The sequence below is a fragment of the Macaca thibetana genome, chromosome 7, assembly GCF_024542745.1.
Source record: "Macaca thibetana thibetana isolate TM-01 chromosome 7, ASM2454274v1, whole genome shotgun sequence".
NCBI classification, from domain to species: Eukaryota; Metazoa; Chordata; class Mammalia; order Primates; family Cercopithecidae; genus Macaca; species Macaca thibetana.
In genome coordinates, this window is record NC_065584.1 from 37,158,578 (window position 1) to 37,186,524 (window position 27,947).

The 27,947-nt window shown below is 40.5% G+C and overlaps 1 protein-coding gene and 1 non-coding gene across 3 annotated transcripts in view; one reads left to right on the forward strand and one right to left on the reverse strand.

The window, feature by feature from the left end:
- Positions 1 to 13,815, forward strand: part of ADAM20 (ADAM metallopeptidase domain 20) — a 36,027-nt gene extending 22,212 nt beyond the window's left edge. For both annotated transcript variants that reach the window (XM_050797349.1, XM_050797350.1), the window contains exon 2: positions 2,173 to 13,815. In XM_050797349.1, the coding sequence (XP_050653306.1) occupies positions 2,173 to 4,513 (2,341 nt within the window). In that variant the 3' untranslated portion in view covers positions 4,514 to 13,815. The remainder of the gene's footprint in view (positions 1 to 2,172) is intronic.
- A 7,300-nt stretch (positions 13,816 to 21,115) lies between these two features.
- LOC126960165 (U6 spliceosomal RNA) lies at positions 21,116 to 21,219 on the reverse strand. Its single transcript, XR_007727756.1, has one exon. It is a non-coding gene; the product is annotated as a U6 spliceosomal RNA (small nuclear RNA).
- Between the last annotated feature and the right edge of the window lie 6,728 nt (positions 21,220 to 27,947).

The following is a 27,947-nucleotide window of genomic DNA, read 5'->3' on the forward strand; positions in this document are numbered from 1 at the left end:
GCTTAGTTTACATTGAGACTCAGTGAGCATGGGAGTATGCAGATACAAACACAGACACAGAAAATTAAATATAAACTTTCGTTACAGTGTGTGAAGCTCTTGGTAAGCATCTGTGTAAAACTCTCTGATATTTTCTACACAATTGTGTTTCCTTTGGTTGTGGCCCACTAAATTGATTTACAGTTTGTGACCTGAGTCTGAGAAACACGAAATTAGGCTGTCACTGTGAGTGAGGGGAGAGATCATAAGACAGGTGTTGATGCGTTTTAAATTGTTACTGGAATTAGAAGAAAGAGTTAATTACTGATGCAGAGGAAGATTCTCACAGTGGTTGAAATCCCAGTAATATTAGAGGAAAGGCCTTCAGAATACACCCGTTCACAAAATTAATGGGAAGGCAATGTTCCTTTAAGACTTGTCTTTGGAGTAATGCATTGATGACAAGGACTGGCCTATCACAGATTCTTTGGAATAAACTTTTGTATTATAACCTCATCATATTTCTGACTATACATAATACAGGTTTTATCTTCTCTACAAGGCTTTTTCTTTCATGATCCTCTCTCAGTTCACCCATTTCCATCTTAATATTCCAAACTCTATGACACATACCAAGAATATTATGAGGAGAGCTATGGAGAGGAAATCTAAATTGGGATTTCACCTGTATCAGATATACTTGCCCTAAGAGGTCTCATCCAGTGCTCCTGATTTCCTCTTGTGGCATCTGGTGGCCATCCATTAGTTCTGGACACCTACACGGAGGGATGCAGGTTTTCTTGACATCATAATGCTAAGGATGTTGCACATGTTCATTTGTGCTCTTAGAATATTGAGGCCGCCAGTATATGTTAACAACGTGTCTCCAAATTTGTTTTAATGTTTTGATTTCAAATATTGAGTAAATCATTAACAACATTTTTAAGTGAAAGTCAGGAACTGAGCAAAGTTAGCTTTTACTTGAGCCAAACTTTTTTTCAACAGTGATGAGGTTTTTAAGTCTACTCAAATTGTGGTCTTCTGAACATTACAATGAACAGACTCTAGGCTTAAGCTCCTCTGTGTAGGCTTTCTTTGGAATTGAGATTGAAATCAATCCAGGTAACTCATCAGCCATGTGAAAAATAGAATCAAATCTGTATTGACATGACCAGGAGGAGCCTCTTATGATAGAGATCATGATGCTAGTTGGCTGTGTGCCCTGCCCCAAAACAGCTGCCCCACTCCCTGTTACCCCATCACATGCCTTCCTTCCTTGGAATGCCCAGGGCTTTTCTGCAGATAAGAATATATTATAAAGTTTAAAAGTCTTGATTGGAGGAGGTCTCTCAATACTAATAAGCCCTTTTAGTGGGGCTTTTTTGACTACCAATTTAGAGCAGAATTAGGTATACATAAAATGTCTGGGATAGGAGAGGGGAGATGGAGCAAACTACACGAATAAAGGAACACAAAATGGTGGATTTTGAATGTGTTGTCCATATGCTTATTGAATGTGAGGTTGCCAGTAGGTTTTTGGTTGGAAGAAAGATTTGTGTCAGAATACAATGTCTTTAAAATGAACAATTTTGCCTGGTGTGACAGCTCATGCCTGTAATCCCAGTACTTTGGAAGGCTGAGACAGGAAGATCACTTGAGACCAGGAGTTTGAGACCCACTTGGGTAACATAGTGAGACTCCATCTCTACCCCCCAAAAAAAATCAAAAAGAAAAATTAGCTGGGTGTTGCAGTGCATGCCTACAGTTCTAGCTACTTGGAGGCTAAGGTGGGAGGATCTTTTGAGTCCAGGAATTTGAGGCTGCAATGTGCTATGATTGTGTCACTGCACTACAGCCTGGGCAACAGAGCAGAACCCCATCTGTAAAATAAAGAAATAATAAAAGAAATACATACATTAAAATAAAATGGAAAATGTCTTGCCATTTTACATGTTTAAAGAACAGTATATAATGACTCTTTAGGTATCCATCATGAAAATTTGAAAATAACTCACCTATGTGCAATCTCCCCCATCTGGAAATCTTCTTGGCCATATGTATTAAGAGAATCCTATGTATTTTATTGCTTCAAATATGGTCCAAATGCAGGAATCACCTTGCCTTTTTTCTCTCTCTTTTTCTCCCTTTCTATCCCACCCACCCCATCCTGGCTCTTTCGGTTTTTATTTTCAGCACTGCAACTCTGATGGTCCAGCTCCACCAGGACACAGATCCCCAGATCCCTAAAGGTCAGCCATGCACCCTGAACAGCTCAGAGGGAGGAGCCAGACCACCAGTGCCTCACACCTTGTCCTCTTCTGCTCTAGACAGATGGCTCCATAATGACAGCTTCATAATGGCAGTGGGTGAGCCCCTGGTGTACATCAGAGTCGCTCTTCTGCTGCTCTGGTTTGGGATGTTTTTGTCTGTTTTTGGCCACTCTCAGGCCAGGCCCTCCCAGCGTTTCACTTCTCCAGAAGTGGTGATCCCTTTGAAGGTGATCAGCAGGGGCAGAGGTGCAAAGGCTCCTGGATGGCTCTCCTATAGCCTGCGGTTGGGGGGACAGAGATACATCGTCCACATGAGGGTAAAGAAGCTGTTGTTTGCCGCACACCTCCCTGTGTTCACCTACACGGAGCAGCATGCCTTGCTCCAGGATCAGCCCTTCATCCAGGATGACTGCTACTACCATGGTTATGTGGAGGAGGTCCCTGAGTCCTTGGTTGCCCTTAGTACCTGTTCTGGGGGCTTTCTTGGAATGCTACAGATAAATGACCTTGTTTATGAAATCAAGCCAATTAGTATTTCTGCCACATTTGAACACCTAGTACATAAGATAGACAGTGATGATACACAGTTTCCACCTATGAGATGTGGGTTAACAGAAGAGAAAATAGCACGCCAGTTGGAGTTGCAATTGTCATATAATTTCACTCTGAAGCAAAGTTCTTTTGTGGGCTGGTGGACCCATCGGCGGTTTGTTGAGCTGGTGGTGGTCGTGGATAATGTTAGATATCATTTCTCTCAAAGTAATGCATCAACAGTGCAGCATGAAGTATTTAACGTTGTCAATATAGTGGATTCCTTCTATCATCCTTTGGAGGTTGATATAATTTTGACTGGAATTGATATATGGACTGCATCAAATCCACTTCCTACCAATGGAGACATAGATGATGTTTTAGTGGAATTTTCTGTTTGGAAGAATTATAACCTTAATAATCGATTACAACATGATGTTGCACATCTTTTCATAAAAGACACACAAGGCACGACGCTTGGTGTTGCCTATGTTAAAGGAATATGCCTGAATCCTTTTAATAGTGGAGTTGATGTTTTTGAAGATGAGAAGTTGGTCATTTTTGCAGTTACCTTGGGCCATGAGCTTGGTCACAATTTGGGTATGCAACATGACACCAAGTGGTGTGTGTGTGAGCTACGGTGGTGCATAATGCATGCCTATAGAAAGTTAACAACTAAATTTAGCAACTGCAGTTATGCCCAATATTGGGACAATACTATCAGTAGTGGATTGTGTATTCAACCTCCTCCATATCCAGGGAATATATTTAGACTGAAGTACTGTGGGAATCTAGTTGTTGAAGAAGGAGAGGAATGTGACTGTGGAACCATACAGCAGTGTGTAAAAGATCCCTGTTGTCTGTTAAACTGTACTCTACGTCCTGGGGCTGCTTGTGCTTTTGGAATGTGTTGCAAAGACTGCAAATTTCTGCCATCGGGAACTTTATGTAGACAAAAAGTTGGTGAATGTGACCTTCCAGAGTGGTGCAATGGGACATCCCATCAATGCCCAGATGATGTGTATGTGCAGGATGGGATCTCCTGTAATGTGAATGCCTTCTGCTATGAAAAGACATGTAATAACCATGATACACAGTGTAAAGAGATTTTTGGCCAAGATGCAAGGAGTGCATCTCAGAGTTGCTACCAAGAAATCAACACCCAAGGAAACCGTTTTGGTCACTGTGGTATTGTAGGTACAACATATGTAAAATGTTGGTCCCCTGATATCCTGTGTGGGAGGGTTCAGTGTGAAAATGTAGGAGTAATTCCCAATTTGCTAGAGCATTCCACAGTACAGCAGTTTCACCTCAATGACACCACTTGCTGGGGCACTGATTATCACTTAGGGATGGCTATACCTGATATTGGTGAGGTAAAAGATGGCACAGTATGTGGTCCAGAAAAGATCTGCATCCGTAAGAAGTGTGCCAGTATGGTTCGTCTGTCACAAGTCTGTCAGCCTAAGACCTGCAACATGAGGGGAGTCTGCAACAACAAACAACACTGTCACTGCAACCGTGAATGGGCACCCCCCTACTGCAAGGACAAAGGCTATGGAGGTAGTGCTGATAGTGGCCCACCTCCTAAGAACAACATGGAAGGATTAAATGTGATGGGAAAGTTGGGTTACCTGTCACTATTGTGCCTTCTTCTTTTGGTTGCTTTTTTATTTTGCTTACGTGTGCTTTTAAAGAAACGCACAAAAAGTAAAGAAGATAAAGAAGGATAAGAGAAATGGGAAAAAGAAGGAGACTAAGCTTCATACTTCATTTTTAATATCTAATTTTTCTTAATAGAAAAATATGAATGCATGTCTCACTGTTTAAATAAAACGTCATGGATATTTCATGTCAGGATCACAAGCATTATCTATCACAGCAAAGGATTCCTAGCATATTCTTACTCTACAGTGTCTTAAGCAATATTAAAGATTCCTTTTCCCAGAAGTTGTGTCTTTATGTTTCCTGAGCAAAGGCACAGAAAAGATAGTTTCAAGCTCTTGTCCCTCAGTTTTAACCCTTCTCTCTCTCTCTTTTTTTTTTTTTTTTTTTTTTTTTTGCTGTACTACGTAATGTTCAGGATGTGCCTGTACACACCTCATTTCTGTTTGGCACATTTAGCTGTGCCAAAGGGGGCAGTAGAAGTAGCCTGGAGTGATGATGAAGGAAGAAGGGAGCTTTCTTTCCTGTGTGCTTACCATGAGTGTCACCATTATTTTGGCTGGACCCGTTCACTCTGGTAATCATATTTGGTTTCAGATTCCAGTTCTGTTGTCACTTTTAGAACCACCCTCATTTTTTCTTAGAAATACCAGCAGCAGTTGGACACTGACCTCCTCAGGGGTCCAAGTTGCAGCCTTGGAGTGAGCAGGGTTGTGGTCCTCTGAGTTCTTGAAGCAGGAGCAGCTGTTCACTGTGCCGTCTTTAGAGGTCTGGGTCCTTGCTCTGCAGGGAATGTTCTTTAATCATCTCTGCTCTAGTAAACCCAACTTCTTTCTTATGTTCTCCTGGCCCTAGGAGTGTTAGGTGCCTTCTGTAGCTACTTTGTTGTTGTAGGTTGAGTTCTCCAGAAGCAGACACTGAATTGGAGTTTCAAGTACAAGATTTTGTTAGGGACCAACAGCTGTGAAAAAAGGCAAGGAAGTTGGTTGTGCAGATGAGAAATACAAGTACAGATGTACCTGGGACATAATACAGGTTCAGTTCCAGACCACTACAATAATAGGAATACCACAATAAAGTGAGTCACACAAAATTTTTGGCTCCCCAGTACATAAAAAAGTTATATTTACACTATACTGTAATCTGTTAAATATGTAGCATTATGTCCAAAAATGCAATACCTTAATTAAAAATATTTTATTGCTAAGAAATAGTAACAATCCTCTGAGCCTTTAATGAGCCATATGTTTTTGCTGGTGGAGGTTCTTGCCTCATTGTTGACAGATGCTGACTCTTCCGGGTGGGGGTTGCTAAAGGTTGGGGTGACTGTGGCAATTTCTTAAAATAGGACAACAATTAAGTTTGCTGCATCGATTGACTCTTCCTTTCACAAATATTTATCTAGCATGTGATGCTGTTTGATAGGATTTTACCCACAGCAGAACTTCTTTCAAAATTTGAGTCAGTCCTCTCAAATTCTGCCACTGCTTTATCAACTAAGTTTATGTAATGTATTAAGTCCTTTGTTGTCATTTCAACATTGTTGACAGCATCTTCATCAGGAATCAATTCCATTTCAAAAAAACCATTTTCTTTGCTCACCTATAAGAAGCAACTCTTCATCCATTCAAGATTTATCATGACATTATGGCAATTCCATCATATCCTCAAGCTCCACTTTTAATTCTAGTTCTCTTTCTATTTCCATAACATCTACAGCTCTTTCCACCGCTGAAGTCATCTGTGAAGGTTGAACTCAGTGTCTTCCAAACTCCTTTTAATGTTAATATTTTGACCTCCTCACGTAAATCAGGAATGTTCTTAATGACATCTAGAATGGTGAATCGTTTCCAGAAAGGTTTCCATTGATTTGCCCAGATCCATCAGTGGAATTACTATCAATGGCAGCTATAGCCTTATGAAATATGTTTCTTAAATACAAAGACTTGAAAGTCAAAATTACTCCATCCATGGGCTGCAGAATGGATCAACATCCATCCATGTTAACAGGCATGAAAACAACATTAATCTCCTTGTACATCTCCATCAGCGCTCTTGGGCAGTCAGGTATATTGTCAGTGAACAGTAATATTTGAAAAGATATCATTTTTTTTCTGAGCAGTAAGTCTCAACAATGGGCTTAAAATATTCAGTAAACCATGCTCTGAACAGATATGCTATCATCAAGGGCTTTGCTGTTTCACTGACAGAGCACAGGCAGAGTAGACTTAGCATCATCCTTAAGGGCCTTCAGATTTTTGGATTGGCAAAGGAGCATTGGTTTCAATTTAAATTCACCACCTGCATTAGTCCCTAACAAAACTGTCAGCCTGTCCTTTGAAGCTTTGAAGCCAGGTATTGACTTCTCCTCTCTAGCTGTGAAACTCCTAATCTTCTTCCAATAGAAGGCTGTTTCATCTACACTGAAAATCTGTTGTTTGGTGTAGCCACCTTCATCAGTGATCTTAGCTAGATCTTCTGGATCACTTACTGCAGCTTTTACATCAGCACTTGCTGCTTCATCTTGCACCTTTATATTATGGAGATGGCTTCTTCCTTAACCCTCATCAACTAACCTGTGCTAGCTTCAAATTTTCTCTCTGCAGATTCCTTACCTCTCTCTGCTGTCATAGAACTGATGAAAATTAGGACCTTGCTCTGCATTAGGCTTTTAGTTAAGGGAATGTTGTGGCTGGTTTAATCTTCTATCCAGACCACTCAAACATTCTGTATATCAGCAGTAAAGCTGTTTTGCTTGCTTATCATTTGTGTGTTCACTGGAGTAGCACTTTTAATTTTCTTCAAGAATGTGTCCTTTGCATTCACAACTTTGGCTGTTTGGTACAAGAGGCCTAGCTTGGCTTTTGACATGCCTTTCTCATTAAGCTTAATCGTTTTTAGCTTTTGATTTAAAGTGAGAAATGCAAGACTCTTCCTTTCACTTGAACACTTAAGCTATGGTAGGGTTATAAATTAATGGGTCCAATTTCCATCTTATATCTTAGGGAATATGGAGGCCCAAGGAGAGGGAAAGAGATGGGGAAATGGTCAGTTGGTGGAGCAGTTGGAATACACATAATTTTTTTTGGCTTGTTTGTCTTCTTCTGTGGTTGGAATTTGTGGCACCCAAAACAATTATGGCAACATCAAAGTTGACTGATCACAGATCACCATAACAGATATAATAATAATAAAGACTGAAATATTGTGAGAATTACCAAAATGTGACACAGAGACACAAAGCAAGCACTTGCTGTTGAAAAAATGGTGCCAAACAGATTTGCTCAACAAAAGATTGCTACAAACCTTCAATTTGTAAAGTGAAAGCAAAAGAGTATCTGTCAAGCACAATACATTGAAGTGTGATAAAATAAGGTGTACTTGTATATTGCAGCTTCGGCCAATCTGGCAGTGAGCTCTGGACTGAATGTTGCTTGACAAATTTGTCCGAGTTGGGCCAAAATGGTCTGGTCTTCATCCCTTCAGTTTGTTCATTCCCTTGGATGTGGGAGAAGGGCATGAGCTTGGTAGGATGCCTCTTTGTAACTGAGGCTGACCCCAAAGAGCTAACATCTGGGTGCTGTCTTCTGATCATAATTATGGAGATGGTCAGCAAGTCCTCTCTTGAAGGAGGATCCAAGAGGCATATTTGTGTATTCTACAGTCCAATATTTGCACTGCTCTGACCCACTTTTTTGATGTATATTGGGGGAACAACACCTCCAGGATTATGGTGGACATCCCTTTCTGTGGGGAACCTTAGAAGAGGGAAGTTAATGGGATAAACCATAGTCCCTCTGCAGCATTTGGGATTGAGGCTGAAATGGATACTTACTGTCTCACTCCTCCACTGTCCATTCTAGTTTCCTTGACTGTATGTTATGACCCAGGTATTTATCTCCAAAAGACCTGAGCACTGGGTCATCATGCCCTTCTCAGGCTATGATTGCTGAACCTGTCCTTTTATACTGACAATCAGGCTGGGGAGTACCAATAGGCACCTAAGGAGATTACCTGGGTTCTATGCATACACCCTTATGTTTCCATCTTGTAACAGAAGCCCTGCCTTCTCCTGATGATTAGGGTCAATCACTTCTGTCAACAATGTGATCATCTTCTTAGTTGGTGCCAGGACACAGTGAGTTCTAGTGGCAGCTTAAGCTTATAATTTATTGGGACTCTAGCTTTGCCCTGGTGAAAATATGTCCCACTGGGGACCAGGACCTTTGGGCTGCAGAGTCCAGAGTTGCAGTAGGCAAGAAGCACAAACCACTCCAGTGAGTCACTGTGAGTGACAGTAAGTGGGGCTACTCCTGTTTCCAGGCCTTGGTTCCCAGACCCATGTAAAGATCTGTAATTCAGTGCACACAATTCATTCTGGGGAATGGTAGTATATTGCCTCTGAACAAGCACTTCAGCTTTAGCTCAGTTGTACCATCAGTAGATATTTCCAATGCTTTATTATGCTGGCAGTTCCTAGATTATGTTGTCTGATATACAGCCAGTATGTACCATGTTCTTTGGCCCCCTTGCAAAACTTCTTCACTGTAAAGTGGTACCTTGATCTGATATGATATTATATGGAAACACCAGACCAGTGGATCAAATACTCCCAATGTCTTTGGATATTGGTGCTCACTGAGGCTCACTGCCTTACCTCAGTGAGATAAGGCAAATTAATATCAAGAATATGTGTCTATTACTGTAAGAATGAACCACTGGCCCTTCCAGGATGATAATGACCAATTGTAGTCAATTTCCCTCTATGTGTTCTTCTAGAAATTATGGCAGATTAGTGGATCAGCTTGGTCTTTATTGTCAGTTGGCTGATGGCATGCCTCTACTTCAGAATCCCAGAGGCATACACTGTGATTCTTTCTCTGGGGCTTACCACAAACTCCACCCAACATCCTTTTCTGTCACAGATACTTTCAACATCATAGGGTCTACTAGAGGGTATGACCCCAGTGGAAGGCTGTTTGCATCACAACCTGGACCTGGTGCAGAGCTCTTTCCTTCTATGGTTTCCACTCAAAGATGACATCATTATATGTTACCAAATATAAGGACCAGAGTTGTGGTCCTAGGTATCAAATTTGCTGCCTCTAGGAACCAAAGCAATCCCCAGGCATTGTGTTTTCTTCTTCATGATAGGACATGGAGAAAGGAATAATTTGGCCTTACTTTGGAAGGGATAACCCAGCATATTCCTGGCTCTTAGAAAACTAAAAATTTTACTGACACAGCATGTCTTTGATTACAATTTATTATTCTTCACAGAGCTTATCTTCCATTCTCTGAGCTCATGTGTTTTACCAAGGCCTTCAATGTCATTACCACCTCTTGTACACCTGGCTTGATCAACATAATGTCATCAATGTACTCGATCAATGTGATGTTCTGTGGGATATCCAGACAGTCCTCTCACTATACTATATTATGACAGAGGGTGGAAGAATTATCATAGCTCTGTGTCCACAAGACCAGTAATCCACTGAAAGTCAGAGTGTTGCTAAGACTTTATTTATTACCTGGTCCTCATATATGTCTTCATTCTAACAGGAAGGTCTTCAAAATGTTTTGAGTACTTGGACATTAATGTCAACTCAGTCCCTGTGTTCAGTAGTCCTCGAAATGTATAGATATTCCCCCTTCCTTATGCACAGCTATGTATGTGGCCATAGTTCCCTTTGGTAAAGGTCTGGAGGAATCATTATTATTTATATATTTGCCATGATTTTATAGCATCCTGGGCCCAAGGCTCTGTCCATGTCATCAGGGATTGAGTTCCACGTTTGAAAGAAGTTGAAGTTCACAAACTGGGAAAGTGATTAACTTTTGGGGAGTCAACTGCTTTTTGCTTCCCAGTCATCTATCTTTGGCTTCTTCTATTGGCATAAAGTAAGTATCCTTGTTCGCTGCCTATCTATTTTGCCCTTAAGGATTCTAGAATCCTTCTACTACCATCTCCTTAGGTCTTGGCTGCCATTCTGACCTTGCCAGTCTTTATGACAATTGCAACTTCTTATTTTTATTCCTTGGGATGGTTATGTATTGCCTACTGACCTCTAGGTGTTAGAGTCATATTATCACCAATGCTATCAGTGAGCAAAGTTCTGTAACACCCTCTCCTACTCTGAGCCTGGCTTGCAAAGACTCAATACTGGACCTTTTGGTAATGCCAGTGCTCCTCTCATTAGCACATGCTTTATGCCTTTGGTAAATTGTATATTTTCTGGACATTCCTATGGAACATTATCATCTGAAGGCCATGTATAATTCCATTTCAGCATGCCCATTTCCATGAACCTTTTAATCCCATAATCATTCATTATGGCAGTTCTGGCATTTCAACTTCACTGTATGAGTATTACTTTTTCCATGCTTCTAGAAGCCATCCCAGGAACAAATTTGCACCATGCCCTAGGGTCCTTGCCAAGGTGTAAAATCCTCTATCTTGGGAGAGTGAACTTTTTTCCCTTTCCAACTTAATGTTTGCCATTTGATTATGCATCTCAGAATGTAGTGCCTTTTCTCTGAGCATGCTGAGCACTTTTCCAGTTGATTATGCTGTGACTCAATCCTAGCTTTATGTCTAGTGGCCAAAAGAGGAGGTGGGGGAAGACTCTGCAAAATACATCTATTGCCTCATGGTGGAGTGGCCTCTGCATTCTCTTTCACTATACAGGGGTGAATCACTCCTGTGGATGAATATATGGAGCGTGAGTGTTCAAGGGATCTAGTCAGATGTTCCCATCCTGTGTGTCAGAGTCTCAGGTTTTCTCCACCAAGGTCCTGATTACAGCGCTCCCTTGGTTGGGCATTTAACTTTTTTTTTTTTTTAGGTTCAGCCACTTGGATTTCTTTATCTTCCCCTGGAAGGAAATGAGGGTCACTTTGTATGCCGTCAGAGAGGATACTGACATTCATGCCTGGATTGTAATTGCCATCAGCTGTTCACTATCTTGCTGTAGTATCAAAGGCACTTAGCAATCACTCTTCAATGCTTTTATTCTTCTAGCTCCAATTTCCTCCTTACCTCTTGTGGTAGGCAGAATTCTAAGATGTCCCCCTTGCATCCCATCCCCCTGGTATCTGCCTTTATGTATTCTTCTCCCCTCAAGCTTGAGTGAGACATGTAACTTGCTTCTAACCAGGCTATAGCAAATGCGGGAAATTTACAGATGTCATTAAGGCCCTTAACTAATTGACTTTAAGTTAATCAAAAGGGAGATTTTTCTGGGTGGGACCAGGTGATCCCTTTTAAGAAGGGTCTGGAAGTAAGACTTAAAGCTGCAGACACTTCTGTTGCTGACTTTGAAGAAGCCAGTGGCCATGAGTTCTACAACTGCCAGAAAATGAAACCCGCGACAACCTGAGTGAGCTTGGAAGCAGATCTTTCCCCAGTCCAGCCTTTGATGAGAATGCAGCTCAGCTAGTGCCTTGACTGTAGCCCTGTGGGACCCTGAGCCAAAGACCTAGCTAAGCCTGCCCCAACTCCTCACAAATGGAAACTGTGAGATAATAAATGTATTTTGCTTAAGACACTAAGCTTGTGGTAATTTGTTGTATAGTTTAGAAAATGAATACAACTCAAACCCTTGCTCTGGTTCATCTGTTAGTGATTTCTTCCTCAGTGGCACATATCCCTAGTCATTACTGATAAGAGTTTTAACCATTGGAATACCCACCTTGTGCCAGGGGCTGTTTGTGCTCCACCAGAAGTAGAGTCCCTGTTACCAGTTCTTGGGGGCAGGCTAACTCGCTGCAGCTGTGTCAAACGGTGAAGTAGCTGAAAGCTCAAGGCTGGTTGCTGACCCCGGGGACACCTTGTCCTTCCGTGAGAGGGAATCTGGGCTTCTCATCTTCTATTACATTTTTGTTATCTTAGTGTTTTCTTTCCACATTTCATCCTCTAATACTTGTTTAGCCACTTTTGTGTTTAACCATTCTGTATATTGAATTATTGCTTTTAAAGTAAGTGATATGCTTTGGTTTTCCTATCTGGGTAATGACTCATATAGCATTTTGAATATATTCTTTCAGTTTTTAGCAGGCATGATGTCCTTTTGTCACTCTCTGGCTTCACGGTGCTCTTGTGTAATCCTTGAAGTCTACAGATATGTATGGAGAATTGGCTTCTGGGAAGCCTATCATTAGGTAACTGGGATTCACCCATTCAATTCTCCTCAAAGTTGATATGTAACTGAAGCTGATAGAAGTACATAGGTCTTTAGTTCCTCAGAGGTCCTAATCCTAATGTGACTAGGGTACTGGTGTCATAACCTTGATGGGGACTCAAGCACAGAGAGCAAGGCAGAACCCCACTAATCAACATTAGGGAACAAGCTAGCCCCTAATCTCAGGAGAAAGCAGAGAAAATAAAACTTTCATGTAAGTGCAAAGAACAGCTGGCTAGGAGGAAGAAGAATTTTATATCGATTCCAGGATGTTAGTCTAAAGCTGTTTAGTCAACATCAGTCTCCATTCTAGAAAGAGGTGCCAGCATCGGACCTTCCTGCTTGGGTTACAGCTGGAGCTACAGGAGGAATGCAGAGACCGGGGAGACAGGAACTGACAGAATAGGGAAACCACTGACTTTGGACATGGGTATAGGTGGCTAAGTGACCAAAACTAAACAAAACAAAAAAACAAAAAACCTTCCTTTCTACCTCTCAAGAGCCTTGGCTCTTAGATTCTCACATGAACTTCTTTTTAAAAAGTTTTTATTTTATTTTAGATTCAGGAGGTCCATGTGTATGTTTGTTACATGGGTGTATCTCATACTGATGGGGATTGGGCTACTAGTGTACCCATTAGTGAACATTATACCTGATAGGTAACTTTTCAACTCATCCCACTTCCATCCTCCTCTGTTTTGGAGACCCTGGTGAGTTATTGTTTCCATCTTTATGTCCATGTGTACCCATTGTTTAGCTCCCACTCATAAGTGAGAAGCAATATTTGATTTTTTGTTTCAGTTAATTCACTTCCTTCTGCCTTTCGCCCTCTGCTTTCTTTCTCCTTGTCCTATTTTACCTTTTTCTCCTCTGGCTTCCCTTTCTTCTTCCTTCTGTTCTTTACCTTCCTTACCCTGCTCCTCTCTGTCTTCCCTGTTATTTTTTTTTTAATTATTATTATACCAGAAGTAAAGACATGAACATTCATTTTGTGAGACATTAAAATTTTGTAGATAGAATTGTAATCCCATTTTACTGTCCGCCTGTCAAGAGGAAACTTTATCAGCTTATTTGGCAAGATTCCAGACTCTTTTCTTTAGACATACATTACAAAATAATACGTAATTTTGATGGACATGTAGATGTCCATAATTTGTATTATTTTTGTTATCGTTATAGATTTTCATAGTACCCAGACTGTTCTATTTTATACTATCTATGCTTTTTCACCAAATTTAAAAATATCCTCTACTTTGTTTATGGTGACAGAATTTAAAATTTGTTAAGTAGTCGTATTTATTTAACACTGAACTTTTTAAAAAAGATTCTTAGACAAGAATTTTTTTTTTTTTTTTTTTTTTTTTTTTTTTAGATGGAGTCTCACTCTGTTGCCAGACTGGAGTGCAGTGGCGCAATCTCAGCTCACTGCAACCTCCGCCTCCTAGGTTCAAGCAATTCCTCTGCCTCAGCCTTCTGAGTATCTGGGACTACAGGCACGCACCACCATGCCCAGCTAATTTTTTGTATTTTAGTAGAGACAGGGTTTCACCATGTTGGCCAGGATGGTCTCAATCTCCTGACCTTGTGATCTGCCCCCCTCGGCCTCCCAAAGTGCTGGGATTATAGGCGTGAGCCACCATGCCCAGCAAGAAATATTTTTCTACCCTCAGATCATAAAGACATTCTCTTATTTTTCTAGTAGTTTAAGAGGAGGTTTTTTTTTTTTTCATATTTAGGTCTTTATTCTTTTTGAAATATGTTGTGTCTCTGTGATGTACAGATAGAATTGTATTTTTCCATATGGAAAGCCAATTTTGCCAAACCCTGATTTTATATGTGTGTGTATATATATACATGACTATTTCTAGGGTTTTAAATCTTTTTTTTTTCCTTTTTTTTTGAGATAGAGTCTCGCTCTGTTGCCCAGGCTGGAATGCAGTGGTGAGATCTTAGCTCACCACAGCCTCTACCTTCTGGGCTCAAATGATCCTCCCACCTCAGCCTCCTGAGTAACTTGGACAGCAAGCATGTGCCACCACACCCGGCCAATTTTTTGTATTTTTAGTAGAGATGGAGTTTCATCATGTTGCCCAGGCTGGTCTTGAACTTTTGGACTCAAGCAATCTGCCTGCCTCAGCCTCCCGAACTGCTGGGATTACAGGCATGAGGCACCGCACCCGGCCTGCATTTTAAATCTTGATGTATGTTTGTCTGTTTCTATATCAATTCCAAATTGTTTTAATTATTATACATTAAAAATAAATCTTAATATATAATTGGTATAGATGCCAATCCCCTTGTCTTGATTTTCTTTTCAATTTGTTTGGTTTTTACTTAATGTTTTACTCTTTCAAATATATAATTTTAATATTTTTAAATTTTCTTCAGGTTTTTTTGGGCATGATTTAAAAAATTGCATGTATTTAGGGTATACAATGTATTTTTTTTTTGAGACAGAGTCTTGCTCTGTTGCCCAGGCTGGAGTGCAGTGGTGTGATTTTGGCTCACTGCAGCCTCCACCTCCCATGCTCAAGCGATCCTCCCACCTGAGCCTCCCAAATAGCTGGGACAACAGGCATGCACCACCACACCTGGGTAATTTTTTTTTTTTTTTTACTTTTGTAGAGATGGGGTTTTGCCCTGTTGCCCAGGCTGGTCTGAAACTCCTGGCCTCAAGCGATACACCTGCCTCAGCCTCACAAAGTGCTGGGATTACAAGTGTGAGCCACCACACTCGGCCTGATGTTTTGATATATGTATACATTTTGAAATGATTAGCACAATCAACTTAATTAACATATCCATCACCTCAGGTAGTTTGAGTACATTTGTCTATCCTATGAAATATTACCTTGGGATTTTGACTAGAATTCAACTTGTTTTAATCACCAATATGATACATATCTCAATTTCCTCAGTTCTTTTTTGTGCTTCAATAGTGTTTTAAAATACATCTCTAAAGGCATGCACATACTTTTAAAAAATATTTATTCCTCAATAAGACATTATATTTTGCTAATGTGTATATTTTTTTCGACTGCATTTTATAATTATTTCTTGTGTATAATAATGATATTTACGTTTGCATGTTGGTCTTGTATTTAGGAAATTTGTTTAGCTCTCATTGGTTTAAATGGTTAGTTTCAAGCTTTTTCTGTTTGATTTCCTGTGTGGGCAATCATATTATCTGCAAATGATGATATGTTTTCCTTCCACTGCAAGCATTATACCCCATTTTATGTTCTTGGCATGTTTGTCAAAGGTCAGTTGACCCTAAATTTGTGTTTATTTCTAAGCTCTCTATTATGTTCCTTTGGTCTATGTGTCTGTTTTTAATGCAATTACCATACTGTTTTGATTACTATACCTTTGTAGTATATTTTGAAATCAGGTAGTTTGATGCCTTCTTCAGCATTGTTCTTTATGCTCAAAATTGCTGTGGCTATTCTTTTTGTGTGTGTGTGTGTGTGTGGTTCCATACAAATATTAGGGCTCTTTTTCTATTTCTATGAAAAATGTCATCGGGATTTTCTTTTACTATACTTTAAATTCTGGAATACATGTGCAGAACATGCAGGTTTGTTACATAGGTATGCATGTGCCATGGTGGTTTGCTGTACTCACCAACCCATCATCTATATTAGGTATTTCTCCTAATGCTATCCCTCCCCTAGCGCCCCCACCCACCAACAGGCCCTGGTGTGTGATGTTCCCCTCCCTGTGTCCATGTGTTCTCATTGTTCAACTCCCACTTATGAGTGAGAACATGAGGTGTTCCGTTTTCTGTTCCTGTGTTAGTTTGCTGAGAATGATGATTTCCAGCTTTATCCATGTCCCTGCAAGGGACAGCTGAGAATGATGATTTCCAGCTTCATCCTTGTCCCTGCAAAGGACATGAACTCATCCTTTTTTATGGCTGCATAGATTCCACGGTGTATATGTGGCACAATTTCTTTATCTAGTCTATCATTGATAGGCAAAAAATGCCATTAGGATTTTGAGAGGGATTGCATTGAATCTATAGATTGCTTTGAGTAGTATGGACATTTTAACAATATTCATTCAATTCATGAACACAGACTATCTTTCCTTTTATTTGTGTCTTCTTCAATTTCTTTCATCAATGTTTTATAGTTTTCAAGGTACAGATTTTTTTTTCACCTCCTTGGTTAAATTTATTCCTAAATATTTTATTTCTTTATAGCAGTTGTAAGCGGGATTGTTTTCTTGATTTATTTTTCAGATAGTTTGCTGTTGATATAAGAAATGCTACTGATTTCTGTATGTAGATTTGTATCCTGCAATTTTATTATATTCGTGTATTAGCTTTTGATTGTCTTTGGGGTTTTCTGTACCTAAGATCATGTTATCTACAAACAGAGATAATTTAACTTCTTCCTTTCTAATTTAGATGATTGTTTTTCTTTTGTCTGATTGCTCTGGCTAAAAGTTCCAGTACTATATTGTACTGAATTAGTGAGGGTGGGCATCCTTGCCTTGTACTGCATCTTAAAGAAAAAGCTTTTAGTTTTATCTTACTGATTATGATGTTAGCTGTGGGCTAGTTATATATGGTCTTTATTGTGTTGGGGAAATTTTCTTCTATATCTAAGTTGTTGGAATTTTTAATCATGAAAGGATGTTGAGTTTTGTCTATGCCTTTTCTGCATTCATTAGAGAATCATAGTTTTTACCCTTCATTCTGTTAATGTGATGTATTGCATTTAATGATTAGTGTATTTTGACTATCCTTGCATCCCAGAGATAAATCCCACTTGATCATGGTGAACAATCCTTTTAATGTGCTATTAAATTTGGTTAGCTAGTATTTTGTTGAGCATTTTTGCACCCATGTTTGTCAGATATATAGGTCTGTAATTTTCTTTTCTTGTAGTGTCCTTAACTGGCTTTGGTATCAGGGTAATGCTGACCACAAAAAATTAATTTGAAACTATTTCCTCCTCTTCAATTTTTTTTGAAGAGTTTGAGTAGCGTTGGTGCTAGGTCTTTTCACATGTTTGGCGGAATTCATCAGGGAAGCCATCAAGTTCTGAGGCTTTGATGGGAGATATTTTTATTACTTCTTCAATCTCTTTACTTATTGGTTTGTGCAGATGATCTATATTTTTCATAATTCTGTCTTGGTAGGTTGTAATGTTGTAGGAATTTATCCATTTCTTCTAGGTTATCCAATATTTTGGCTTATAATTGTTCATAGTAGTCTCTTATGATCCTTTGTATTTCTGTAGTGCCAGTTGTAATGTCTCCTCTTTCATTTTTGATTTTATTTATTTAAGTTTTCTCTTTTTTCTTTTTGGTTAGTCCATCTTAAGGTTTGTCCAATTTGTTTATCTCTTCAAAACCCAACTCTCAGTTTTGTTGGTCTTTTCTATTTTCTATTTAATATATTCCAGTCTCTATTTAATTTATTCCTCTCAGATGTTTATTATTTCCTTCCTTCTGCTTGCTTTGGGCTTAGTTCTTGTTTTTCTAATTCTGTCAAGTGTAAAGTTGGATTGCTTATTCAAAATCCTCCCCTTTTTTGATAAAGGCATTTACTGCTATAAACTTCTCTCTTAGAACTGCTTTTGCTGCATTCCATAAGTTCTGGTATGGTGTGTGTCCATTTTTGTTTGTCTCAAGATATTATTTAATTTCTCTTTTAATTTCTTGTTTGAAGAGCCATCAGTTGTTCAGTAACATGTTTAATTTTCATGTATTATGTAAATGTAAAAAATTCCTCCTGTTATTGATTTCTAGTTTTATTTTTTATTTTTTTAAGGACTGTTAAAAATTTCATAATGGTTTTAACATTATATGGCTTGTCTTTTGGATACATTTATGGGGTCTTTATTTGAAGCTGACTTCTTATCTCTGGTTTCAGAGTAGGGTATGTTAATGAGGTATTTTTGGTGTTGAAGCCTTGGGGTATGATCCAGCAGGCGACACTTAGGCTTATTGGTCAGTTGGTAGACTCTTGCCCCCTTGTGTGGCCTCCCTATGTTTTCCTGCAGTTGCAGTCAAGTTCCCTCTCAGTGCTCTGAAAATGGGGGTTCCTCTCCTCCTTAAGTACAGGCTGTAGTTCACGATTTGGCACTCCTGGGCTGCCCACTGCAGCTCTTGGGTGATTTCAGTGTTTATATTCTTTTCCCAGCTTTGAGGCGCAGAGGAACAGATCTTAGTAGTGGTTGTAGCCAAGGGTCATTTGCTTGACTCCTTGGGGCTGCAACCTAGAGAGATGCAGGTCAGCAATTGCTCAGTGCAGTCAACCCAAGATGGAGAGTTTGTGCTGTGGGCCCAAGCCAGGGGTTTCCTGACTAGTGACAAGCCATAGGGGCTATATGGGACCCATGGGAGATGGACTGACCTCCTCCCCTTGGGTCAACTGCAGCTCACTGGAGGTGTGAATAAGGCACTTAGGGTCTCTACTTCTTCATTAATCTGAGGGTGGCAAGGGCAGTTCCCTTGGGAGCTTTGTCAAGGGAGATATGGACCTGTTGCTGGCCCAAAGACATGTATAGGAAGTGGCTAGAGACCCTGGTTGGGAGGTCCTGCCCAGTAAGGAGGAATGGGATCAGGACCCATTTTAAAAAGCAGTCTGTGTCCAAGTGATCTCATTGTTAAATTCCCACCTATGAGTGAGAACATGCGGTATTTAGTTTTCTGTTCTTGCAATAGTTTGCTGAGAATGATGGTTTCCAGCTGCATCCATGTCCCTACAAAGGACACAAACTCATCCTTTTTTATGGCTGCATAGTATTCCATGGTGTATATGTGCTACATTTTGTTAATCCAGTCTGTCACTGATGGACATTTGGGTTGATTCCAAGTCATTGCTATTGTGAATAGTGCTGCAATAAACATACGTGTGCATATGGCTTTATAGCAGCATGACTTATAATCCTTTGGGTATATCCCCAGTAATGGGATGGCTGGGTCAAATGGTATTTCTAGTTCTAGATCCTTGAGGAATCGCCACACTGTTTTCCACAATGGTTGAACTAGTTTACAGTCCCACCAACAGTGTAAAAGTGTTCCTATTTCTCCACACACACCGGGTCCTATTGTGGGGAGCGGGGAGGGGGGAGGGATAGCATTAGGAGATATACCTAATGTAAATGACGAGTTAATGGGTGCAGCACACCAACATGGCACATGTATATATATGTAACAAACCTGCACGTTGTGCACATGTACCCTAGAACTTAAAGTATAATAATTTAAAAAAAAAAAAAGCATGCCTTAAAAAAAATTAAAAAAATAAAAAGCAGTCTGGCCACGTTTTTGTAGAGCAGCTTTGCTATGCGGCACTGGGGGTCCACTTCAGTTCTCAGTCACCCCAGACACTCCAAAACCCAAAGGCTGGAACAGCTAAGTCACCCAAACAGCAAAGATGGTGACCTGCCCCTCCCTCTGGGAGTGCCATGCCAGGAATAATTCATATCTCTGTTGGTTGGAGTGCTTAGGTGGGGTGGCTTGAGGCCCCAGTTGGGAGGTCCTGCCCAGTAAGGAGGAACAGGATTGGGCACCTGCTTAAAGCAGCAGTCTGGCCACATTTTGGTAGAGCGGCTGTACTGTTCGGGAGGATCCCTTCTGCCCCAGGTCAGCTCAGACTCTCCAAAGCCTGAAGGCTGGGATGACTAAGGTGCCTGGACAGCAATAATGGCCACCCACCACAACCCCAGGGAGCTCCTTCTTAGCGAGGTACAATACCACTACTGGTAGCTGGCTGGAATTCCAAGTCAGTGGGTCTTATCTTGTGAGGTGCTGTGGAAGTGGGGTCTGTGGGCTGTTGCTGCTCAGCCCCCTGGATTCATCCTCTTTCCTAGGGATATGCACAGGAGTCTAACCTCCCACTTTGCTGGAGCTGCAGCTACGTTTGCTAGAAAGTCCCAGCATCTAAGGTTGCAGGGTCTCCATGCATGCCTGAGCAGCTGCTATGCCAAGACTCTGCCTAGTTCTGTCTGTCAAACTGAAGACTGAAGGCCCTGGTGGAGTGGGTTCACAAGGAGGCCTCTTGACCAGCAAGTTGCAAAGATCTGTGGGAGAAGCATGGTTTCCCAGGGCTGCTCATTCACTCACTGCTTCCCTGGGCAGGGGGGAATCCCATGGCTCCATGTTGCTCCTAGGTGGGCCATTGTCCTGTCTTGCTTTTCTTTGTTCTCTGTGCGTCAGGCTGTTTCCTTGATTAACCCCAGTGTGAGTACCTGGATGTTTCAATTGAAGGTATTGTATTTATTCACCCCATCTTTTCCTCTCCATGAGAGCCATGCACACTATCTACTTCTATTCGGCCATCTTGGCCGCTCCTGTTCTTTTTTTTCTCTTTTTACTATGCTATAAGAAGTAGTTCTTACAGAAATTAAAAATTATTTATTATGTTGTTTTTCACTATGGGCTACTTAGAAACTATATAGCATGTTTTTCCAAACTGTGTATTGAAATTCTTTAGTTTTTAAAAATTTTTAAATAATAATTTTATTTAATATAAAAAATATAGAGCACTTCACAAATTTGTGTGTCATCCTTGTGCAAGGGGCCATGATAATATTCTCTGTATTATTACAATTTTAGTATATGCTTCTGAAGTGAGCATTGCTAGTTTTTTTAGTTTTTTTTTTTTTTTTTTAAGTTTTGTGGGTTCATAGCAGGTATATACATTTGTGGTGTACATAAGATGTTTTGATACAGGCATGCAATGTTAAATAATCCACATCATGGATAATGGGATATCCATTCCCTCAAGCATTTTTCCTTTGTATTACAAACAATCCAATTACACTTTTTAAGTTATTTTAAATGTACAATTAATTTATTATCGACTATAGGCACCCTGTTGTGTTATCAAATAGTAGGCCTTATTCATTCTTTCTATTTTTTAAAACCTATTAGCCATCCCAACCTCCCCTCTGCCACCATGTCACCTTCCCAGCCTCTGGTAACCATTCTACTACTGCTCTATGTCCACAAGTTCAATTGTTTTGATTTTTACATTCCACAGATAAGTGAGAACATGCAATGTTTGTGCCTGGCTTATTTCACTTAACATAATGACCTCCAGTTCCATCCATGTTGCTGCAAATGAAAATGATGGGATCTCATTGTTTTTAATGGCTGAGTAGTACTCCATTATGTATATGTACCACATTTTCTTTATCCATTCATCTGTTAATTGACACTTAGGTTGCTTCCAAATCTTAGCTATTGTAAGCAGTGCTGGAACAAACATAGGAGTGCAGGTATCTCTTTGATATATTGTTTACTTTCTTTTGAGTATATACCCAGGAGTGGGATGGCTGGATCATATGGTAGCTCTATGTTCATTTCTGTGAGGAACCTCCAAACTGTTCTCCATAGTGATTGTACTAATTTACATTCCCACCAACAGTGTACGAGGTTTCCCTTTTCTCCATATCTTCACCAGCATTTGTTATTGCCTGTCTTTAAGATAAAACCCATTTTAACTAGGGTAAAAAGATGTCTCATTATAGTTTTGATTTGCTAATGGTCAATGATGTTGAGCATATATTTGCATACACCTGTTTGCCATTAGTATGTCTTTTTTTGAGAAAGGTCTATTCAGATCTTTTGCCCATTTTTTAAATTGGATTATTAGTTTTTTTCCCTTTAGAGTTGTTTGAGCTCTTTATATATTCTGGTCTTTAATCCCTTGTCAGATAGGTGTTTTGAAAATATTTTCTTCCACTCTGTGGGTTGTCTCTTCATTTTGTTGATGATTTCCTTTGCTTTGCAGAAACTTTTTAACTTGATGTGATCTCATTTGTCCATTTTTGCTTTGATTGCCTGTGCTTGTGTGGTATGCCTTAAGAATTTTTTGCCCAGAGCATTGTCCTGGAGAATTTACCCAATGTTTTCTTGTAGTAATTTCATAGTTTGTGGTCTTAGGTATAAGTCTTTAACCCATTTTGATTTTATTTTGAATATGTTGAGACATAGGGGCCTAGTTTCATTCTTCTGCATATGGATATCCAGTTTTCCTAGCACCACTTAGTGAAGATACTGTCTTTTCCCCAGTGTATGTTCCTGGCCCCTTTGTAAAAAATGACTTCACTGTAGGTGTGATGATTTGTTTGTGGCTTCTTTATTCTGTTCCATTGTCCTTTGTGTCTGTTTTTACACCAGTACCATGTCGTTTTGGTTACTATAGCTTTGTAGTATAATTTGAAGTCAGGTAATGTGATTCCTTCAGTTTTGTTATTATTGCTTGGGATAGTGTTGGCTATTCTGTGGTTCCGTATAAATTTTAGAATTGTTTTTTCTATTTCCTAATTTTTTCTTTTTTGAGACAGGGTCTTGCTCTGTCACCCAAGCTGGAGTTCAGTGGTGCGATCCTGGCTCACTGTAACCACTGCCTCCCAGGTTCAAGCCATCCTCTCACCTCAGCTTCCTGAGTAGCTGGGACTACAGGCCCATTCCACCACACCTGGCTAATTATTGTATTTTTTTGTAGAGACAGGGTTTTGCCATGTTGCCCAGGCTGGTTTCAAACTTTCTGAGCTCAAGCAATTCACCCACTTCAGCTTCCCAAAGTACTGGCATTACAGGCATGAACCCCTGCACCCTGCCTTTTTTTTCATGAAGAATCTTCACAGATGATAAAAATATAAATTCCATATAAATTTTATGATTTTTTTTTTATTTCTGTGAAGAATCTTATAGGTATTTTGATAGGGATTGCACTGAGTCTGGAGATTCCTTTGGGTAATATGCACATTTTAACTATGTTTATTCTTTCAATTCATACACATGGAATATATTCTATTTTTTGTGTCCTTATCAGTTTATTTCGCAGTGCTTTATAGTTTTCATTGTAGACATCTTTCATTTCTTTGGTTAAAATAATTCCTAGGTAGTTAAATTTTTGTTGCTACTGCAAATGGAATTACTTTGTAAATTTCTTTTTCAGATTGTTCACTGTTGGCCTATAGAAATGCTACAGATTTTTGGATGTTGATTTTTATATTCTGCAATTTTACTGAATTTGTTTATCAGTTCCAACAGTTTTATTGTGGAGTCTTTAGGTATTTCCAAATATAAAATTATATCATCTGTAAAAGAGGATCATTTGACTTCTTCCTTTCCAATTTGGATGCCCTTTCTTTCCTTCTCTTCTCTGGTTGCTCTAGCTAGGACTTCCAGTACTGTGTTGAACAACAATGGTGAAAGTGGGCATCCTTGTCGTATTCTAGACCTTAGAGGCAAGGCTTTCTCACTTTTCCCGTTCAGTATGATACTAGCTGTGAGTCTGTCATATATGGCTTTTATTTGTTGTATGTTCCTTCTATACCTAGTTTTTTGAGTTTTTATTATGAAGGGATTTTGAATTTTATCAAATGCTTTTTTAGCATCAATTGAAATGATCTTATGGTTTTCTTCCTTCATTCTGCTGATCTGATGTATCACACTGATTGTTTTGCATGTATTGGACTGTCCTTGCATCCCAGACATAAATCCCCCTTGGTCATGATGAATGATTTTTCTAATGTACTGTTGAATTAGGTTTGCTAGTATTTTGTTGAGGATTTTTGCATCAATATTTTTCAGAGATATTTGCCAGTAGTGTTTTGTGGTTTTTTGTTTGTTTGTTTGTTTGTTTGTTTGTTTTTTGATGTGTCTTTAGCTGTTTTTGGTATCAGGGTAATACTGGCATTATAGAGTCTAGAAGTATTCCCTTCTCTACTTTTCAGAATAGTTTGAGTAGGATTGGTATTAATTCTTCTTTAATACTTGGTAGAATTCAGCAGTGACACCATTTGAGTGCCAGGCTTTTCTTTATTGGGAGACTTTTTATTACAGCTTCAATCTCATTACTTGTTTTTGTTCTGGACAGGTTTTGGGTTTCTTCATGGTTCAATTTTTTTTTTTGAGACAGAGTCTCACTCTGTTGCCCAGGCAGGAGTGCAGTGGTATGGTCTCAGCTCACTGCAACCTCTGCCTCCTAGGCTCAAACAATTATTGTGCCTCAGCCACCCAAGTAGTTGGGATTACAGGCACGTGCCATCATGCCTGGCTAATTTTTTGTACTTTTAGTAGAGACAGGGTTTCACCATGTTGGCCAGGTTGGTCTTGAACTCCTGGCCTCAAGTGATCCACCCACCTTGGCCACTCAAAGTACTGGGATTACAAGTGTGAATCACCATGCCTGGCCCATGGTTCAATCTTGTTCTCATAATAGTGAGTGAGTTCTCACAAGTCTTGATGGTTCTATAAGTAGAAGCTTCCCCTTCTCTTGCACCTCTCACCTGCCCCCATGTAAGCCGTGCTTGCTTCCCCTTCCCTTTCTGCCATGATTGTAAGTTTCCTAAGGCCTCCTAGCCATGCTTCCTATTAATCCTGCAGAACTGTGACTGAATTAAACCTCTTTCCTTTATAAATTACCCAGACTCAGGTAGTATCTTTAAAGCAATGGGAGATTGGACTAATACAGTAAATGGGTCCTGGTAGAATAGGGTACTGCTCTAAAGATAACCTGAAAGTGTGGAAGCAACTTTGGAACTGGGTAATAGGCAGAAGTTGGAACAATTTGGAGAGCTCAGAAGAAGACAGGAAGATGTGGGAAAGTTTGGAGCTTCCTAGAGACTTACTGAATGGTTTTGACCAAAATGCTGATAGTGATATGGACAATGAAGTCTGGGTTGAGCTGGTCTCAGATGGAGATGAGGAACTTATGTTTAAAAGGAAATCAGAACATAAAAGTTTGGAAAATTTGCAGTCTGACTATGTGGTATACAAGTAAAACCCATTTTCTGGGAAGGAAGTCAAGCTGGCTGCAGAAATTTGCATAAGTAATGAGGAGCCGAATGTTAATAGCCAAGACAATGGGGAAAATGTCTCCAAGGTATGTCAGAGACCTACTGGGAAGCTTCTGTCACAGGCCTGGAGGACTAAGAGGCAAAAATGGTTTTGTGGGCCAGGCCAGGGACCTGCTGCTTTGTGCAGCCTCGGGACTTGGTACTCTGTGTCCCAGCCACTCCAACCTTAGTGGTGGCTAAATGGGGCCAAGGTATGGCTTAGCATTGCTTCAGAGGGTGCAAGCCCCAAGCCTTGGCAGTTTCCACGTGGTGTTGGGCCTGTGGATGCACAGAAGGCAAGAGTTGAGGTTTGTGAACCTCCACTTATATTTTAGAGGATGTATGGAAATGCCTGGAAGTCCAGGCAGAAGTCTGCTGCAGGGGCAGAGCCCTCATGGAGAACCTCTGCTAGGTCAGTGCAGAAGAGAAATGTAGGGTTGGAACCCCCATGCAGAGTTCCCACTGGGGCACTTCCTAGTGCAGCTGTGAGAAGAGGGCCACCATCCTCCAGACCCCAGACCCACTGACAGCTTGCGCTGTGTACCTGGAAAAACCACAGACACTCTGGGTTTTGAACTTGCATGGGTTTTGTGGCTCCTTTATTTTGGCCAATTTCTCTCATTTGGAATGGGAACATTTAACCAATGATACCCCCATTGTATCTTGGAAGTAACTAACTTGTTTTTGGTTTCACAAGATGAGACTTTGGATTTGGACTTTTGAGTTAATGCTGGAACGAATTAAGACTTCAGAGGATTGTTGGGAAGGCATGATTGGTTTTGGAATGTTAGGACATGAGATTTGGGAGGGGGCAGGGGCAGAATGATATGGTTTGGCTTTGTGTCCCCACCCAAATCTTATCTTGAATTGTAATCCAAATTGTAATCCCCAGGTGTTGAGGAAAGGTCCTGGTGGGAGGTGATTAGATCATGGGGGTGGTTCCCCCATGCTTTTCTCATGACAGTGAGTTCTCATGAGATCTGATGGTTTTATAAGTAGATGTTCCCACTGCTCTCATGCTTCTTGCCTGCCACCATGTAAGATGTGCTTGCTTTCCCTTAGTCCTCCACCATGATTGTAAGTTTCTTGAGGCCTCTTAACCATGCTTTCTGCTAAGCCTGCAGAACTGTGAGTCAATTAAACCTCTTTCCTTTATAAATTACCTAGTCTCAGGTTGTATCTTTATAGCAGTGAGAATGGACTAATACAGATATGGACAGTGAAGTCTGGACTGAGGAGGTCTCAAATGGAGATGAGCAACTTATTGGGAACTATAATAAAGGTCACTCTTGTTCTGCTTTAGCAAAAAGACTAGTGGCATTGTGCCCCTGTTCTAGAGATCTGTGGAACTTTGAACTTGACAGAGATGATTTAGGTTATCTGGCAAAAGAAATTTTTTTTTGAGACAGGATCTCACTCTGTCACCCAGGCTAGAGTGCAGTTGTATGATCTCAGTCACTGCAACCTCTGCTTCCCAGGCTCAAGCAATTTTCTAGCCTCAGCCTCCCAAGTAGCTGGACCTACAGGTTCACACCATCACATAGAGCTAATTTTTGTATTTTTTATAGAGAAAGATTTGGCTGTGTTGCCCAGGCTGGTCTCAAACTCCTGAGCTCAAAGCGACCTACCCAACTTAGCCTCCCAAAGTGCTGAGATTATAGGCATGAGCCAACGTGTCTGGCCAGGTGGAAGAAATTTCCAAGTAACAAAGCATTCAAGCTGTGGCCTGGCTGCTTCTAAAAGCCTATGCTCATTTGCATAAGCACTGAAATGAATTGAAACTTGAACTTATATTTAAAAGGAAGCAGAGCATGAACATGTGGAAAATTTGCAGCCTGGCTATGTGGTAGAAAAGAAAAACTCATTTTCAGGGGAGGAATTTAAGCCCAAGCTGGCTGCAGAAATTTGTATAAGTAAAGAGGAGCCAAAGGTTCATAGCCAAGACAATGGGGAAAATGCCTCCAGGGCATTTCAGAGACCTTCATGGCAGCCCCTCCCATCACAGGCCCAGAAGCCTAGGAGGGAAAAATGGTTTCATGGTCTGGGCATTGGTCCTCAGGCCTCGCTGCCCTGTGCAACCTAAGGACACTGCTCCCTGCATTCCAGCCACTCCAGCTCCAGTTGTGGCTAAAAGAGCCCCAGATACATCTCAGATCACTGCTCCAGAGGGTGCAAGCTGGAAGCTGCCAAGACTTCTTTGTGGTGTTAAGCCTGTAGGTGCACAAAGGGCAAGAGTTGAGGCTTGGGAGTGAAGTGACACAAGCACCCCTGTGGCCACCACCACTATGACTTTCTTGGGTCAGAGCTGCAGCCAGAACAGCACTGGGTCTCACCCAAGGCCTGCTGTAATGAATCCCTTGCTACTGTCTGTGTTTACACAAGGTCCTGGGGCTCTACAATTAGCAGGTGGAAAAGCCACCCAGGCCTGTGTTTTTTTTACTTCAAGAAAGCAAGTTCCTCAAAACCCCAGGTGGGTCCAGAGATGTTCTCTGGGAGTTGAGGACTAGAGT